Here is a 15,923-nt window from a genome sequence, read left to right as displayed (position 1 = left end):
GGCAACTCAGAGGGGATTAGTTTTGGGTTGCCTGTAGGACTGGGGAGGCGAGTTATCCATATGAGACAAGAGGCTAGCAAAATTGTACTTGTACGGGGGGGGAGTGAATATTCTGGAAGCTCAGGACCAGTAGACACACAGACCTTCAAAATGTCAATGATTGACTCAAATCCAACTCCTATTTTAATCATCTCAAGCCAGTGACATTGTGCAGTAGCTCTTTGACCTACACGTGCTAGGTGTCATTGCCTCTTTTTTGGAAGCAGCACCGTGCCATGTATTGACATTTACACTGTACAAAAACTGGAGCTGATGGGTTTCCCACACAGAGCCATTAAACCTCACTGAAAACCCTGCCACGTCCAAATGAAGGGTTTTTATGTGGGAATGAGCCACAAACTAAGGTCAGTACCTCTTGAGTTAGTTAGAATTGGAGCCTTAGCTTTTGTAATGAAGACAGGACCACTGTCTGTCAGTACAGCAGCTAGCACAATGGCACCTCAGTGTCAGCTGTCCCCTCTACGAACTACCATGGCACAAACAAGGTATTATACCTGTTCTGGGGACAACTAGAAGTCTGTTAATTTGGCAGTGTTCCTTAGTGCCAGCTGCCCTTATTAAATGACTCATGTGTGTGAATACGTACAAGCAAATTGTAGTTGTGGTGGAAAAACAACCCCCTGTGTTTACTTCAAGGATATCAGAAATGGGGATAAATCTGTGCTGCTTTCCATCATTTGACAGTTGGGAAAGTAGTTTAAAGACTAGCACGGAAGGAAAATATTTTCTGATTTCTTAAAGGGCAATGTAAATATAGAAGGGCAAAAGATAGCTTTTTAAAAAGGTGGAGAAAAAAGGTGGTGACAGGCTTTTTGGGGGGGGGGGGGGGGAACCCCAAACACAATCCTGAAGGATGGTCACAAAATAGGTGGGTTGAATTAATAGCTGTCAAAGTCAGAATTTCTCCATGATTCCTGTTATTTCTCTGCATCAGCTGTATGTGTCTTTCACAGATGCCTAGTTAAATGTAGTTGCCCTTTTGGGTCTCTGGGAGGCTGAAACACTCTGAGGACGTTTCCCTAGGAACAGTGATGGAGGCAAAATGGGACCATATCAGTATAATGGTTGCATGCTGCCTCACCTTCTATAAAAGTCAAGCACAGCACATCAGACACTTTTAAAATGGAAACACAGCATGTAACCTTTTGAAACCTATTGCCACTGGATACTGTTGTGGGCAAGTAACTTGTGAGACTCAGCTAAGAATGATGGGAATGCTTGTTGTTATTCTGGATAAAAAGGTGTAAGGAATAATAAAGCTCATCTTGCAGTGATCATGTTATTCCAGAACTCTCTTATAAAAGTTTCTTTTGAAGTATTGCATTTTTCTTTGCCTCATTTGGGTTTGTCCATTGCCAGAGACACATACTGAGCTGCATAGCTCAGAGGTTTGATCTTATAACTTCCAGGTATGCTCTATGCAGCAGAACAAAAGTCACTTTAGGAACAAGGTAGGTAGGGTTTCTTCTAAGTAGGAAACTCGGCAGCAGTGGGATCTATCTGACCTACAAAAGCTTGGTTTCAGATCTCTCAACCATTCTTAAGAGGCAACTACCAAGTTTGTTCAGTGTTAGAACATGCTTTGAGTAAATGGGTATTTAGGTATACAGCAAGTGGTTTGGTCAAGTTCATTGGCTGACCCAGAGCAAATGTTTCTGAAAATTCCTGATAGACAAAATATGTGAATTGTCATTACTCTTGGAGCATTTAAGGGTTCAGTGGTGTACTGTAAGACTATGTGCTGGCGGGGACAGCATAATGTTATTGTTTGCATTTCTGTGAAATCCTTTTTCTTTTATTTCTATTACATTCTCAGAGTTGTCCTGTAGGAAAGCAAGATGAGCCCGTTCTTTGGTGGGTTGTGTGTGTGCCTTCAAGGGGGAAGTGTGGGTACATACCTAAGACCGCTAGAGTTAACATGCCACTTCCATTTGTGGGTGCCTTGCAAGATGATAGCACTGTTGACAGGATGTATCTTTATTTCAGCAGTGGGTTTTGGAGATTCGGTTGTGCACGTGATGTGGATGTGGTAGGCCATGATGGTTATAAGTTGCATGCCTGGGGAGGTAAGGGCAGGGTGTGTTCGTTGTGCTTGGGAAAGAGTTGGCGGTGCAGTAAGGTGGAAATAGCGGTAGGCTGTGTGTTTTGTGTTGCTGCAAGTAAGAGGATATGATGGGAGTTTGAGGTTGGGAGATGAGGATGTGTATACAGGGAGGTGCTATGGCCAGGTGTGTGCAGTTAGTCAGGGTGGATGCCTGCAGGATATGGGAGGGTGGGGGAAGCGGCTTGGGCAGCAGCAGGGGGATATTCAGTGTTCATGATGAAGCTTTTTCTTTCTCCTTGCCCCTAGATCTCCTACCCCCCGAGTGATGAGGACAGCGACGACTCTGAGGGAGAGAACCAGGAACTTGCTCAGATCGACAGAGGTAAAGGGATGAGATAGGAGGGTCCTGGGATGCTACAGCTGAAGTCCATTTTGCTTTTTACTTGTGCTCTTGGAAGCGCCTCTTTCTCTGTCCTCGATGTACCACAACCAGATGTATTAAGTCAGTCACCTTGAGGTGTTTGGGACCTCACAGGGAGAAGCTGGTGTTATCAGATGCTGCAGTCGCACTTTTCTTACCAGAGATAGACATTGTTAACCACACGTTAAGACCCCAGTGCTGCAGGCATGAGGCAGAGAAGGTCTACAATTGGGCCAGCAGCAGAGCTGGGACTAAATGTATCTTTCATTCCATGCTTGTGCACCTGCATCATTGTTGTTCTAGGTTTCCTCTTCCTTGTCACTTCCAGTTTTGACCTTCCCTTTCAACATTCCCCTGGACTCACTTGTCCGATTAGCTCGCTCCCCTCCTGCTGTACTGTTGGTATTGGGCAGCCATATTCTTGAATCTAGCTGAGGATTTTTCATAGAGGAGAGACAGGTGCTCTGCTATTGTTTTTGGACCTGTTATGAAGCGGCTTAGAGCTGTAGGTGAAGTTTGTAGTCAATGCATCTCTTCAGCTATGCTAAGTCTCTGCCATTTGTGCATGCCCTGTGTTTTATTGTAATTTAGCCAAATTCAAGTGGATTCTTATGCAAAGGCAGGAGAAGTTAAATTCCTGACCCACAGGACATGTCCTGTTGAAATTCAAATCCCTGCTCCACATGCTTAACATGGAAAGAGCTAGTAGGACAGGTAAAGTGTTCCCAGCTTATGGCTGAAGGCAGGCTCTCTTGCATGGCAAGTCTTGTAATAGAAAGAGGACCTTTACCTCCAGAAACTAGATCTCTATTATTTGAGCCACAGATGTGCTGCTTAGAAGAACATAACTAACTTACCTCCTCTGCCGTGAGAACTGGTCACTAGAATTTAATATTTCTAGCTAGAGGTAAGTGCCTAACAACACATTTGCAAGATCTCTCTTCTCCACTTCAGGGGATGAGGTGGGTGGCAGGTCCATGTTCTTGCTCTGCAACTAGACTTGCAGGTGACAGTTTGCAAGGGGATGTCTAGCAGTCTAGTCTAAAAGTTCTAGAAACTTCCAAAGGGAAGCATTCAGCTGGGGGGGTGTTTCTTCTGGAGGAAAAAAAAGGCAGAAAACAGCTCAGAAGTTTACTTGGGAGGAGTTTAAAAAAAACAGGTTGGGAGAAAGCAGGCCCAGTTTATCAGGTTGTGGGATGCAGATCTGCTCTGCCACTCCTCTATCTCCTCCTCCCACCAGAGAGAAGACGGAATTGTACCTTGACGCCTCTGGCCACCAACCAGCTCCAGAACCAGGAGAACCAATGCTGCAAGGTTCGGGCCCTCTTCCATGCCAGCCTTGACCGCCACAGCTCGGAAGAGGAGCTGGAGCGCATCAACCGAGAATTTGCTGCTGAGAAGCGAAAGTGGTCCCAGGTCAGCAGGCTTGCCTGCTGCAGCGACAGCAACAACACCTCCTCCAGTGACGAAGAAGTGAAGAACCTGTGCGCTATGTCCTTCCGGCCTGTGGCAGAGCAGGCCGATAGCCTGCATGCCAGCCCAAGCCCCGTGCTGTTCAGTGCCTCCCCTCCCAAGAGACTCCAGCCCCTGGTGCGGAGCCCAGCCTCCAGACCTTTAATCTTCACAAGTGTTGGGGCGGGCCTTGAGCAAGTCATGCCTTGTAAGAGACATCGACAAGGATATGGGGATAAGGTCAGCAGGCCCAGCCTTGACCTGGAAAAAATGCAGCAGGTAAGGCAGAACTTTATATGAGGGAAGGTGTAAGCAAAGATGGAAAAGGGTTATTGAGGCAGGGTTCAGTAAAGTCATAGGGTTGTTCTTGTGATCACGTCTTCAGAGGCATAATGGGTACTTCTGCTGTCTGTCTAGGATAAACTAGGCCTGAGTGTAGATACCTCTCTTGAGAGGTGAAGCCGCTGCTACTCGAGTGGCTTTTGCTACAGCTGGGCTGTTATCTTGCTACCCCCATTAGGAAGGCAGCACCCATACTGTCTGGTTCACTGCATGGCAGAGGAACAAAATCACTGGAGTTCATTTTTGTCAAGTTATTCCTGCTGCCATGAGCTTACCCATACCATTTACTCCAAAATAAATTAATTGCTTAGGGGTGTATAAAGAAATATCTTTGTGATGAAAATGGTTGTAGACTTGATGATAATAGGTATTTCCACACTTGTTGACCTCCTTGGGCCCAGGTCTTTCTATGCTTCCTAGGAGTTTTACAGCAATGTAAAACAGTGCTTTCTACCTACTTAACACCTTACAAATACAAACTGTTTACAGTTTGCTCTAGATGCAGTTACTCTTGATTTTGCAGGACTTTTGTAGGGACCTGGGATTGAGGTGTGTAAATGCTAGGAGTTTGCCTTTGGGAAATGGGGCATGCCTGGTACTGGTGGAGTGGGCTGCCCTGCACAGTGCCCATCTGGTACCTCTCTTTCAGAAGACGTTGCTGTAGAGTTAGTATTTCAGCTTGCTCTTTATTATTTGTTTTTCTTCTTGCACTGGTGTAGTGTTAGTTTGAAAGAGTATCTGCAGACATCTGCTGACCCTGGTAAATTGCAGTAAGTTAAAGACAATTATTTTCAGTTCTGATTTTCCTCTCATTAGGGAAGACTTTCAGTGCTTCTGGTTGGTTGGATGTACTAGTTTTAACCTCACTAACACCACCCCCTTTAAGGTGACGCTACAAGATGGACCCATTAACAGAAAGGACTATGTATTTATTGTCCAAGATCTGTAAAAGTGAGACCCCTCCATTTCCCCATTACATCGCTGCTTGTTCTCAGTCCTGCTGGCAGCATACATCCCATGAATACATAATGCAGAGACTTGTGGTTTCGCTACAGTTTTCCTCACCCCCTTTTCACCCTTCTCGCCAAGTTTCTGCTCACAGAACATTCAAAAGGCCCAGTCTTGGATTTCACATCACCCAAATCTTCTACTGATACTGACAGACTTTAATTAGTCTCACATCCTAATGAGATGAGAAAAAAAGCTCGTAAGCCTGTGCCCAGCCTTCTTTTTTTCAGAGTGCATATGAGTAAATGGAGAAATTTTGCTTTCTGCCCAGGTGCTTTCTCTGATTTGGATCCCAGGCATATCACCTACCTGCTCTGCCTTAAGTTTCCTTCAGCAGTGTGTTTGGGAGTATGTTGGTGAAGGTTAGAGGCTAATTTAAATAAGCTTTCCAAACTGTTGTGGTTTTTCTGGGAAACCTTTTGAGAATTATTTGCTTTCTGGTCTGCCTGCTCTCTACACTTCTGGATTAATTGTGGCAAAGATTTTTGCAAAAAAGTTGAAATCTGGAGTGGAGGTGGGGGTGTGTTTGTTAAATAACATTTTTACTGTAGATGTTATTAACACTTCTAGGTTGTGGAATTCCTGTTATAAATAAAGGATTTTTAGCTAGTGGTTTTAATTTAAAAGTGTACTTTTTTGGGGGGGGTGGGGAGGGGAAAACATGCAGAGTGAGATGCAGCCTGAATATTGTAACAGTGTTTGGTCATTTGTATTATTTTTATAGTTTTAACTGGTTAACTTTCAACCATTAATATCTTGAAGCTTTATGATGACTTCTTGCTTGATCTAGGAAGTTTTGTTCACTTCATGGCTTTGCTACCTGTACTTGTTTCTGCTACAAAAATAACAATAGTGTGGTAGATTCAGTCTTCTACTGACATTGGATTCCCATCAGCTTAACTAAAATCAGCGATCTTACTTCTCACAACAGTGATCTGAAATCTGGGTTTTGTTTTGAGTTCTGCCACAAAATCCTTGTATGAAACTGGGCAGGTCTCATTCAGTACCTCCATTCCCCACCTATAAAATGGGACCAGGGTGTTTCTTTTTTGGTCTGTTTTCATTCTCCAACAAAAATGCCTCTTATTAACTATCTGGGCAGTGCCTGGCATCATGTGGTTTTTAGTCAGGTAAACAATGCAAATGAGGAATGGAAATATTAAACTGGCTACTCTAAGACTTCATCTGGGCTCTGAACATCACGCTGTTCTTGCTTTGTGATTCTTATCCTTATTATCATGTTCTTGCCCATGAGAATACAGCTGAAAAGCTTGATCAGATGGAAACTTTTTTGAGCAGCAGATGTGGTTTTCACTCTTGTCCCTGAGCCTTACTTCCCATTCCTGTGTCTCTACAAAGCTGACAGATGACAGAGTATCAGGCAAGATTAATTTGTGCCAGAACAAATGTGTTCTGAGACAAGAAGATACTTTTGGGTGTGTGATGTGGTATGGGTTACTCAAGGGTGGGTGAAGAGCTGCCCAGTGCTTTGTCTTTGCATCAAATCCAGTGTATGTTGGATGGTGATGGAAAATTGGTCCAGAGAGTTGTGGTGTAGTGTGGCTCTGTGTGGGGATGCTTAAGCTATTCTTAGGGTTGAACAGACAAGGCAGCTTTTGCAAGAAGGCCATTGATCAGTGGTATGTGGTGTCGAAATGTCTTCCTGTATTCTAGTGATTTGGTGCCTTTTGGTAAGGAAGGGGAGCAAATTTGGGAGCAACAAGTGGGTTGGGGGCAATTTGAGTGCTTTTAAGGGGTTAGGGAATTGCTGTGCTTCTACTTCCATGGCCTGTGGATAAATGGAAACCTCCATCATCTGGGCCTTTGAGTTCAGCCTCCCTCAGCAGGAAAGGCTGCACAGGAGCAGGTTTAAAAAGTCCCCTTCTGGTTAGGTGCCAGGCCATGCCTTTCCGGCTTCATGGGGCAGTGTGATTCTGCCCTTTTGTGCCCCAGCCATGAGTTTGGACAGTTGGTGGGTGTATTTCTCACCCTGGCTGGGTGGTCAGCTGGCCACCCAGCCTCTTCCCTATTGAGGCTGAGTGAGGGGAATTCAATATGTGCTTTTCTTCATTCCTCCAAAGGACTAGAAAATTAGCTCAGAAGACTTCTTCCTTTCTTTCCCCTAATTGGGCAGAAATACCCTGGCTCGTGCAGACACCCGTGTTGCTGCAGTGAATGCCCTCTCCCAGCTGCCCCTTGATCATGGTCCTTAGACAGCAGCCTCATTACACACAGGCCCTGCTGCCAGCCATTTGCTATTTAATGAAGGCCGTGCATGTCCTAGAAAGACTGGGGCTGCTGCCACCCTGCTAACCTCAGCAGATCTGACTTTTTTGGCAATGCTGAGTGCATGAGCTCAAGGAGAGCAGGGACATCCTTTGATGGCTTGAGGTGAAGGCACCAGGGGACACAAGGGTCGGCTGAGGTGTAAGGAAGTCCAAGGTGTCACAAAGACTCCTTGGAGCCGCTGAGCTCATTCCCAGAGGATGAGAGTAATTGGTCTTGGCACGTTGTGTAAACAGAGAGGAAGTAAAGGGTCCATCCTCCTCTACTGTTTAGTGGGACTGGCTGGAGCTCCTTTGAAATCTACTTTCAGCAGCTTGAGAAGTCAGAGTGCAGCACTTACAGGGAGAGAGAGAGATCATAAGAGATCTCTCTTGGAGGACAGCAGCTTTGGGTTGGCAGGATAAGAAATCCAAATTGCCCTCATTTATGTGCGCGTAGGTAGCTGGTAAGGAAAGCATTGCTTTAAAGTACAAGGCAGAGAGTTTGGGTACATGGGTATATTTCCAGTTATGCTACGAAGTCACTAGGTAGTTCTGAGCAAGTTGTGAAACCCTTCTGCCATGGCTTGCCTGCATGTATGAGTAGATAATATCAAGCTTCCATTGTCTTATGGAGGCTTAATGCATTATTTAAAATGCTTTGAGATCCTAGGATGAAAAAGGCCAGCACAGAAGAGAAAAATGCATCCTGTACAAGCATTTGGATGCTAGTCCTTCTGCTGAATATTTGAATACTGGCATTTTGGTTGGACTGGGTCTGGTAGGGTGATCGGCACTGAAAGCTTTCTTTAGGCTGATACTGCTTGCACAGAGGCTGCAGGACTGCACTCGCCACACGTGACCAAGGACTGGTGTGTGACCCCTGGCATGCTGGGGTCTGGGCTTTGGGCTGCTAATGGCTCCAGGGTGAGATTTCCATATCCTTAGCACAGCTGGGCTTTGCCCTTGCCCGTCTCTCCAGGACTTGACAAATAGCTTCCAGATAGAGGACGTGTGAGCTCGCGAGTCCTTTTCACCTCTTGGCCTCCCATTTGAATCCAGGCCTTGTCTGTTCCTGAAAATTGTTATCATCTGTTTGCCTATCTGAGCTTGCCCCTGTGCCGAGGGGGTGCTGGAAAACCCACTGGTGGTCCTGGTGGTAGTTTCATCACTGTCGCTTCCCTGGGCCTCACTCTCCAGAGTGACTGAACGGAGTTCAGGGGCCTGTGCTGTGCGTAACGGCTTACACCATTTCCTAAGGGGCCTAGTGCCAGAACTTGTCTCTCCCAGGTGTGAAAAGTTGGGCCATAGCAGTTCTTTGTCCCTGGCTGCAGTAGAGTGCTTGTTGAAGCAATATAATAAGGAAACTGTTGCAGAAACTGATTGCGCCATTACAGAATGAGAAATCCTGCTTCTGGTAACCTCCTGCAATTTTGCTTTTATTTTTCACCCCCAGAAATATTCTACAACAGCTGTTCCTCCAGCACAGAAGCCCCTGTCTATCTCACCCCTGCCAGCATTTGGCACTGAAGTAGCCAGCAAAACAAATGCTATGCCTGGCTGCTGCGAGGCAATCCTAGCATGAGAAAGTTTGGGGCTGAAAAAGATTGATTAGATTGTCTGGTCTACTTGCCTGCAAGGAGGTAGTTCTGTAGCAGGAGGCTCTGGGACTCTATAGACATGTACCACATGAGTGGGCAATGGGGCATGGCAGAGGCCTCTCATTCTTTGTGCCTTTGGAGGAGCTGAGGAGATGTTCTCTTCTGGTTTGATGTCTGTTATAAAGACTCTTTGGCTCAGTGCCACCCAGCTGATGTCTGGCTTGCTGATTAAGGCATTTGTAGTCTGACAGTGGCAAAGAGGGAGGGTGGGAAGAGACTCAGAGAGAGACTCAATAGTGAGGGAAGGCATGAGGAACCCCACCCTGCCCCGAGGAGGCGATAATGACTCTGCCAGGCAGCAGATACCTCTGTCTCTTTTTCTGTGTCCCCTAAATGTTCCCTAGATGGTTATCTAATCCATTCAAAAGCGTGCTGTAATGGAAGTGCCTGTGTGCTGCCAGGGCTGGATGAATGGAACCATAAGAGAGTAGTAACCTGTGTAGAACTTTGCCTAGCTGCTTCCTAGAAAGGGTAATGATTTCCTCTTCTTTCCTGAAGGATGCAAGTGAGTTGACTATGTTGTCACTTCACTGACAGTAAGGCTCGCCTGCTGCCATGGTGCCAGCTTGTAAATGCCAAGGACAAGGCAGGTAGGATAATCTAGTCCTGTTTCTAAGCTTTCAGCATCAATCAGCATGACAGAGGTTAAAGCATTCTCACAGAGTGGTTGAGGTTGGAAGGGACCTCTGGAGGTCATCTTGTCTAACCCCCCTGCTCAAGCAGGGTCACCTAGAGCCAGTTGCCTAGGACCATGTCCAGATGGATTTTGAACATCTCTAAGGATGGAGACCCCGCAACCTCCCTGGGCAATTTGTGCCAGTGCTCAGCCATCCTCGCATTAAAAGTGTTTCCTGATGTTCAGAGGCAACCTCCTCCTGTGTTTCAATTTGTGCCCATTGCCTCTGGTCCTGGCACTGGCCACCACTGAAAAGCACATGGCTCCATCCTCCCTTCAGATATTTGTACACAATGATAAGATCCTACTGAGCCTTTTCTTTTCCAGGCTGAGAAGTCCCAGCTCTCTCAGCCTCTCCTCATAGGAGAGATGCTCCAGTCCCTTAATCATCTTTGTGGCCCTCTGTTGGACACTCTTGAGTGGCTCCATGTCTCTCTTGTACTGGGCACCCCAGAACTGGATGCAGTAGTCCAGGTGTGGCCTCATCAGTGCAGAGTAGAGGGGAAGGACCACCTCCCTTGACCTGCTGGCAACATTCCTCTTAATGCAGCTAAGGATACAATTCACCTTCTTCACAGCAAGGGCACACTGCTGGCTTATGTTCAATCTGTTGTCCACCAGGACCCCCAGATCCATTTCTGCAAAGCTGCTTTCCAGATGGGTGGCCCCCAGCATGTACTTGTGCTTGGGGTTGTTCCTCCCCAAGTGCAGGACTTTGCACTTCCCCTTGTTGAACTTAATGAGGTTCCTGTCAGCCCATTTCTCCAGCCTGTCGAGGTCTCTCTGGATGGCAGTACAACCCTCTGGAGTATCAGCCACTCCTCCCAGATTTGTGTCATCGGCAAACTTGCTGAGAGTACGCTCTGCCCCATCATCCAGGTCACTAATGGAGATGTTGAACAGGACTGGATCCAGTATTGACCCCTGGGGTACATCACTAATTACTGGCCTCCAACTAGACTTTGTGCCATTGATCACAACCCTCTGAGCTTGGCTGTTCACCCAGTTTTTGGTTCACCTCGCTGTCTGCTCATCCAGCCTGTACATCAACAGCTGCTCTATGAGGTTCTATTTTCTCTGTAAATTGTTGAAATACACAATTAATTTCTGTGCAAGTCTTCTCCAATTCTGTGTGGTGCTTCTGTCCTGTACCATGCTGTCTGTTGCTACTATGTTCGCCTTTCAAGTGTGGTGCTAGCAGACTTTCATTCTGATCACACATCTCTCCTTGGACCTCTTACACCATTGTGTCAGCCCTGGCACAGAGTGTGTTGGCTTGTCCGTTCCTAAGGCGAAACACTTCTGCTCTTCTCCCTTAATCCCTACCTTTCTTGTTTTACCTGAGTGCATTTTTGATCTGGTTTTGTAACGCATGCAAAGGGGCAACAGTTCAAGGGGGAGATGGACGAGTAAGCCGCTATGAGATAAATATTTCCAAACAGAAGCACTATCTTTTTCCCTGGGTATCTGGCCATGTACCTTTGCCTTCTCTTCCTGGGAGCTTGCATGTTGGTGAATATAGCTATTTGGACTACCATGGGGCCTGAGTACCACCTGGGCTGTCTCCAAGCGTAAGCCAGTAGCTACAACATCCACTGAAATATCTGAAACCTGGTTCCTTGAGGTTCTGCTTTGGATCAGGAAAGAGTGGGGATTAGGTTGGTCAGGGTGATTTGGAGTGCACCAGAGAGCTTGGTTGAGGAAAAGGAAGATGAGGGAAGAAAATTACATGTGGCTGAAGTTTGGGAGAGTACGTGTTGAAGGCAGAAGAGATCTGTGGGATAGGAAGGGGAAGAAGAGGGTAAGAATGGGTGGCAACAGAGCTAGAGAGAGTCATTTTGTTGTATTAAGATTCCCAAAGGGACAGTAATAGCACCTGGCACCAGTGGCAGTAAATTATGAGCCTGAGGTTAAAGCCAACGGCTTATCATTTAGATTGGCAGGCTTGCTGGCTACCTTCCCAACCCTGCTGTCTCTCTCTTTTCTCTAAGCTCTAAAGCCTGGTAAGAAGGTATTAGACTAAAGCTGATTCTTTGGCTGCAGACCAGAGAGAGGAGATCAAATGGGCATATGGGCACCACTGGCATGTGTCCTTGGGATGTGACTTAGGGAGAAGTCCTGAGTGATGCTGGTGATCCTGTGTGAGGCTTGGACTCTTGGTGTGACTCTGAGGGGTAGGTAGGCCCGGAGGGAGCAAATTTTGAAGAAGAAAAAAAGTGCTCCCACCTGGAAGTGGCTGCCAGAATCTCTGCATGTGAATGGACAAGGTTTGGGTCTTAACCTCTTTAGCATTTTTCTCTCAAAGCTCCACAGAGAATAATTCCTACTGAACTAGTAGAAGGAAAAGCCCAGTCTCCCATATCTTTTGGCAGCGGTTTATGCTGGGCTGCCAGCAGGCCACAAAGACCATCACTCAGCAAAACCTAGAGATCCTAACTGCAGCAACAACAACACAATTGGTTAAAATGTGATTTGAAGTGGGGTGAATGGTAGTCACAGAGTGGGTGCTGGGTTGGATAGCCAAGAGTGGCCATCCCAAGGGTGGCCATCCTGCAGCATATCCCTGCTCTGCCTCTTCTGCGTTGGCTGTTGCAGATCCTTTTTGAAGAAGGTTTTCCAAAGGATGTTTTGTTTCTTGTTTTGATACAGTACAGTGCAGAAGGATAATGCTGGTACGTTCTCTTTCCCACTCTCTGAATTCAGCCCAAGTAGCCTCAAGGGCCTGGGAGATTAGTAAGTCTTGCTGCAACCTGTTTATACTTTCTAGCAAGACCAGTTAGTAGATGTTGCTTGGAAGTGAAGGTCAGGACCTTCTCTACAGGGCTGTCCTCTGGAATAGGGCTGGATTGTCCTCACCACCCCTAGCCTTAGTGTGTCTGGACTAGAAGGGCTGCCTGGGTTGGGTCCCAATGTGGCTGTTGAGTTGGCCAGATACCTCTCCCTTCCCACTCCTCCCTCAGCATGTGGCTCATTGTGATACAAATATCTCATCGTTGCCTGGGGAGAAAAGGAGTTTGCAGGCGGCTTCACCATATGCTGTCACTGCCCATGTTGTATTTGGTCTGCAGGTGAATGGATCTCTCTTCAGGCATGATAAGTTACATCTTTTGCTTATGGTAGCAACCTCTGAAAAGGAGAAAGCCTTACAGTTTACTTCTTTGGAGGATCAGTGAGGTGAGCTTGAGGAGACTGGAAAGGGTAAATGGCTATTTGGAACCAAGCTGGTTATTCCTCATGTAGTCCAGAGAGCATGTGATGGTGGTGGCAGTTTTCTGCTTGCATTTCTGACTTTATTATATAGATTAAGAAACTGAAATGAGTGGAAGAGAGAGGTTAGGCTTTTTCTTTTGTCGCTACCCTACCACCACCACTAAGCATTGAATTCCCAGCTTAAGCACTTACACAAGTGACCAGTCTCTTAGAAATTGGTGCCCACAAGATAACAGGGGCCGCTACTGCTTAAAAATCAGATAGTAAGAGCCTTGTTCAAAGTACTACACGAAGCAATGGTAGCAAGGAATGGAAAGCAAGAGCTTGTCTTTCCCTTTAGTCTCTGCTGGCATTGCATAGTCCCATATCTCTGAAGTAGGACACCTTCCTCATCCAGCACGGCTTGGCACTGGTGTTTGAATGGTGACACAGGTGTGCTTTCACCCTGCAGTCTCCCTGTGGGGCAGTGCCCTTAAGTGAGAAGGAAGGAGGGAGGTGGTAGTGCAGGTTTGGAAACAGCAGAAACAGGGCAGTCATGTGATGGTGCAGATTAACTATTAATACTGGGCTTTTGTGCTCCAGTTTTGCCACTGTAGACTGAAAGCAAGCAGCTTGTCCTAGAGTATGTCCGAGACTTGAAAATGCAGCAGCCATTACTGTTCAATGGGCAGAAGCTGGCTGATCTTTTAAGGCCAAGCCTGTGACTAGAGTAAACACTCTAGGAAATACTGTTTTTGAGACAAGCTTTGGCGTGGTAGAATAGCCAGCCTGGCTGTCAATAACACAGCTGTCCTTGGCGTGGGCTGGTGTTTAGCTCTGATTTTCTGCCTTTGCTCTGAATAGCCTCTCCATTGTTGGCTTACATGAGAACCCGACTGCTGGGCTCTGCTTGTGCTTTCTTTCAGCCTGTTGATGTCAATGGGAGTTTTGGGCATTGGTCCACCGCTCATCTTGCAGGAGGAGGCACTCAATAGAGGCATGTAGGTGGAGACTGAGTTAAACCAGAGCAGACTCGCTTCTAAAACTCCCTGCCCTTCCCCAGGGCTGTGTTCCCAGATACACACTTCTTGTTGAGCTGCAATTGGTTTTGAGGAAATGATGACCGGTAAGTCAGAGATGAACCTTCCCTCTCCAAGCCAAAAGCATATAACATATATTACATTTTTCTGAATTGAAGGCTTCAAAAGGATAGGTGTCCTGGGGGCCACAGGTAAATTAAAAGCACAAATGAAGATACTTAAGAGAAACCCCATTAAGTTTGCTGGTTTTCCTTATTGAAAATAATCTTTTCAATCTCCTGTTGGACTTTGCTATGCAAAACAACTTCCATAAGAATGCATTTGCAAAACTGGGAATCCTCTAGAGTGTTAGGAATTTAATATAAATGGGAAGTCTGTGGTCATGTCTATGCTAGGGCAAACTATATTCTTAATTCTAAGAATGTGTTTGTGTGTTAAAATCCTGGCATATTCTTGCAAGCTATAATTTCACCTTCATGTGTTTGATTATGGAAAAAATAGGTTGAACAGTTACACAAAAGATGAAACCCTGAATCACTTTGCAATCTTACTGTAAGCATACTTATTTTTGACAGCATAGGTAAGTCTTTAGCCTACCTGTGGAGACTGTAGGAACTCCCTATCTTGCATATCGCTTCAGAGGCTCGTCAGACAGCCCTATAGGCTCTGGCGTGACAGTACGTGGGCATAATATGATTAAGAAACAAGGAACAGTTTAACAAATCATTTTCCAAATTGCAAAGCTAGTGGATCTGTGCAGTTCCTAGTACAGGTAGAAATATCTTTAAAATGGAGCCAGTCAGATGTCTGATTTTCTTACTGCTGTAAACCTGTTACTTGTTACATTACAGGAGATGTCATTTGCAGCTGGGGAAACTGCCATAGGTCAGGGAATGCCTGGGGTTTGTTCAGGAAAGTCTGTTACTGCTATTGTTTTCTGTATGTGCAGGAAAGACAGACAAGCCTCATGTAAGAATGTGGTGTACCTGGTTAGATAAGACTGTATATTGAGCATACCTTAATGTAAGTCTTGAAACCTAAGCTGTGGTGCTTTGTTCAGAGCTCTGATTGAAATAGCACAGTGAGTTCATGATACGTGTATTTTCATTGTAGTTCTGAATTTGATGTGCTATCAAATCAAGCTCTTAACTTGTTTTCAGTTTAGTATAATTTCCTGTCATCCTTTGAATAACATGGCCAGCTCTGTTAGTTTCTAAGTGTTGTTAGAGGAATGAGTGTAATTATGAGCAGTGGAAGTGGTGCTCTTGGAAAATGTTTTTTCGGCAGAGAGACTTCTAGTATGACATCTTTTTAGTGTTCTTGTATCTTTTCTGTCATCATACACCTAATGTTCTTTTCAAGTGTGACTGCTACAAGAAGTGTGAAAGGCATTTTTGATGTGCTAATTCTTCCCGTCTGCATTTTGCAGGCTCATTTACTATGGGCAGTTATGCTGAACAGCCTATGGAAAGACCCTAGAGATGAGTGAAACGGTAAACCACAAGAAGCTGAAAAAAAATCAGATTGCTATCTCATGATGTGGCTGCTGGTAGGGTTAGAAGTAGAAAGCAGCAGTAACTACTGCTGCAACTGTGAGACTTGCCTATGTTGCTTGGTCCACTGTATAAAACTCTGTACTGAGTTAAGACACTGGTTCATTTGCTTTCCAGATGCAACCATCCAAATCACTCAAACACTCTCAAAACTATTCATATAAATGTGGTATAAATTTTTCTTTTATCAATGTTTCTCTGCACAGAGGATCT

General features: G+C 45.7%; 1 protein-coding gene across 3 annotated transcripts in view; it reads left to right on the top strand.

Annotated features, from left to right (window-relative positions):
* Positions 1-15,923, top strand: part of LOC142407115 (uncharacterized) — a 59,796-nt gene that overhangs the window by 14,763 nt on the left and 29,110 nt on the right. For all 3 annotated transcript variants that reach the window (XM_075496220.1, XM_075496219.1, XM_075496221.1), the window contains exons 2-3: positions 2,411-2,486; positions 3,766-4,256. In XM_075496220.1, coding sequence (XP_075352335.1) covers positions 2,411-2,486; positions 3,766-4,256 — 567 coding nt within the window. The remainder of the gene's footprint in view (positions 1-2,410; positions 2,487-3,765; positions 4,257-15,923) is intronic.

The sequence above is a fragment of the Mycteria americana genome, chromosome 3 (genome assembly GCF_035582795.1).
Source record: "Mycteria americana isolate JAX WOST 10 ecotype Jacksonville Zoo and Gardens chromosome 3, USCA_MyAme_1.0, whole genome shotgun sequence".
NCBI classification, from domain to species: domain Eukaryota; kingdom Metazoa; phylum Chordata; class Aves; order Ciconiiformes; family Ciconiidae; genus Mycteria; species Mycteria americana.
This window is presented reverse-complemented; position numbering and strand designations above follow the sequence as displayed.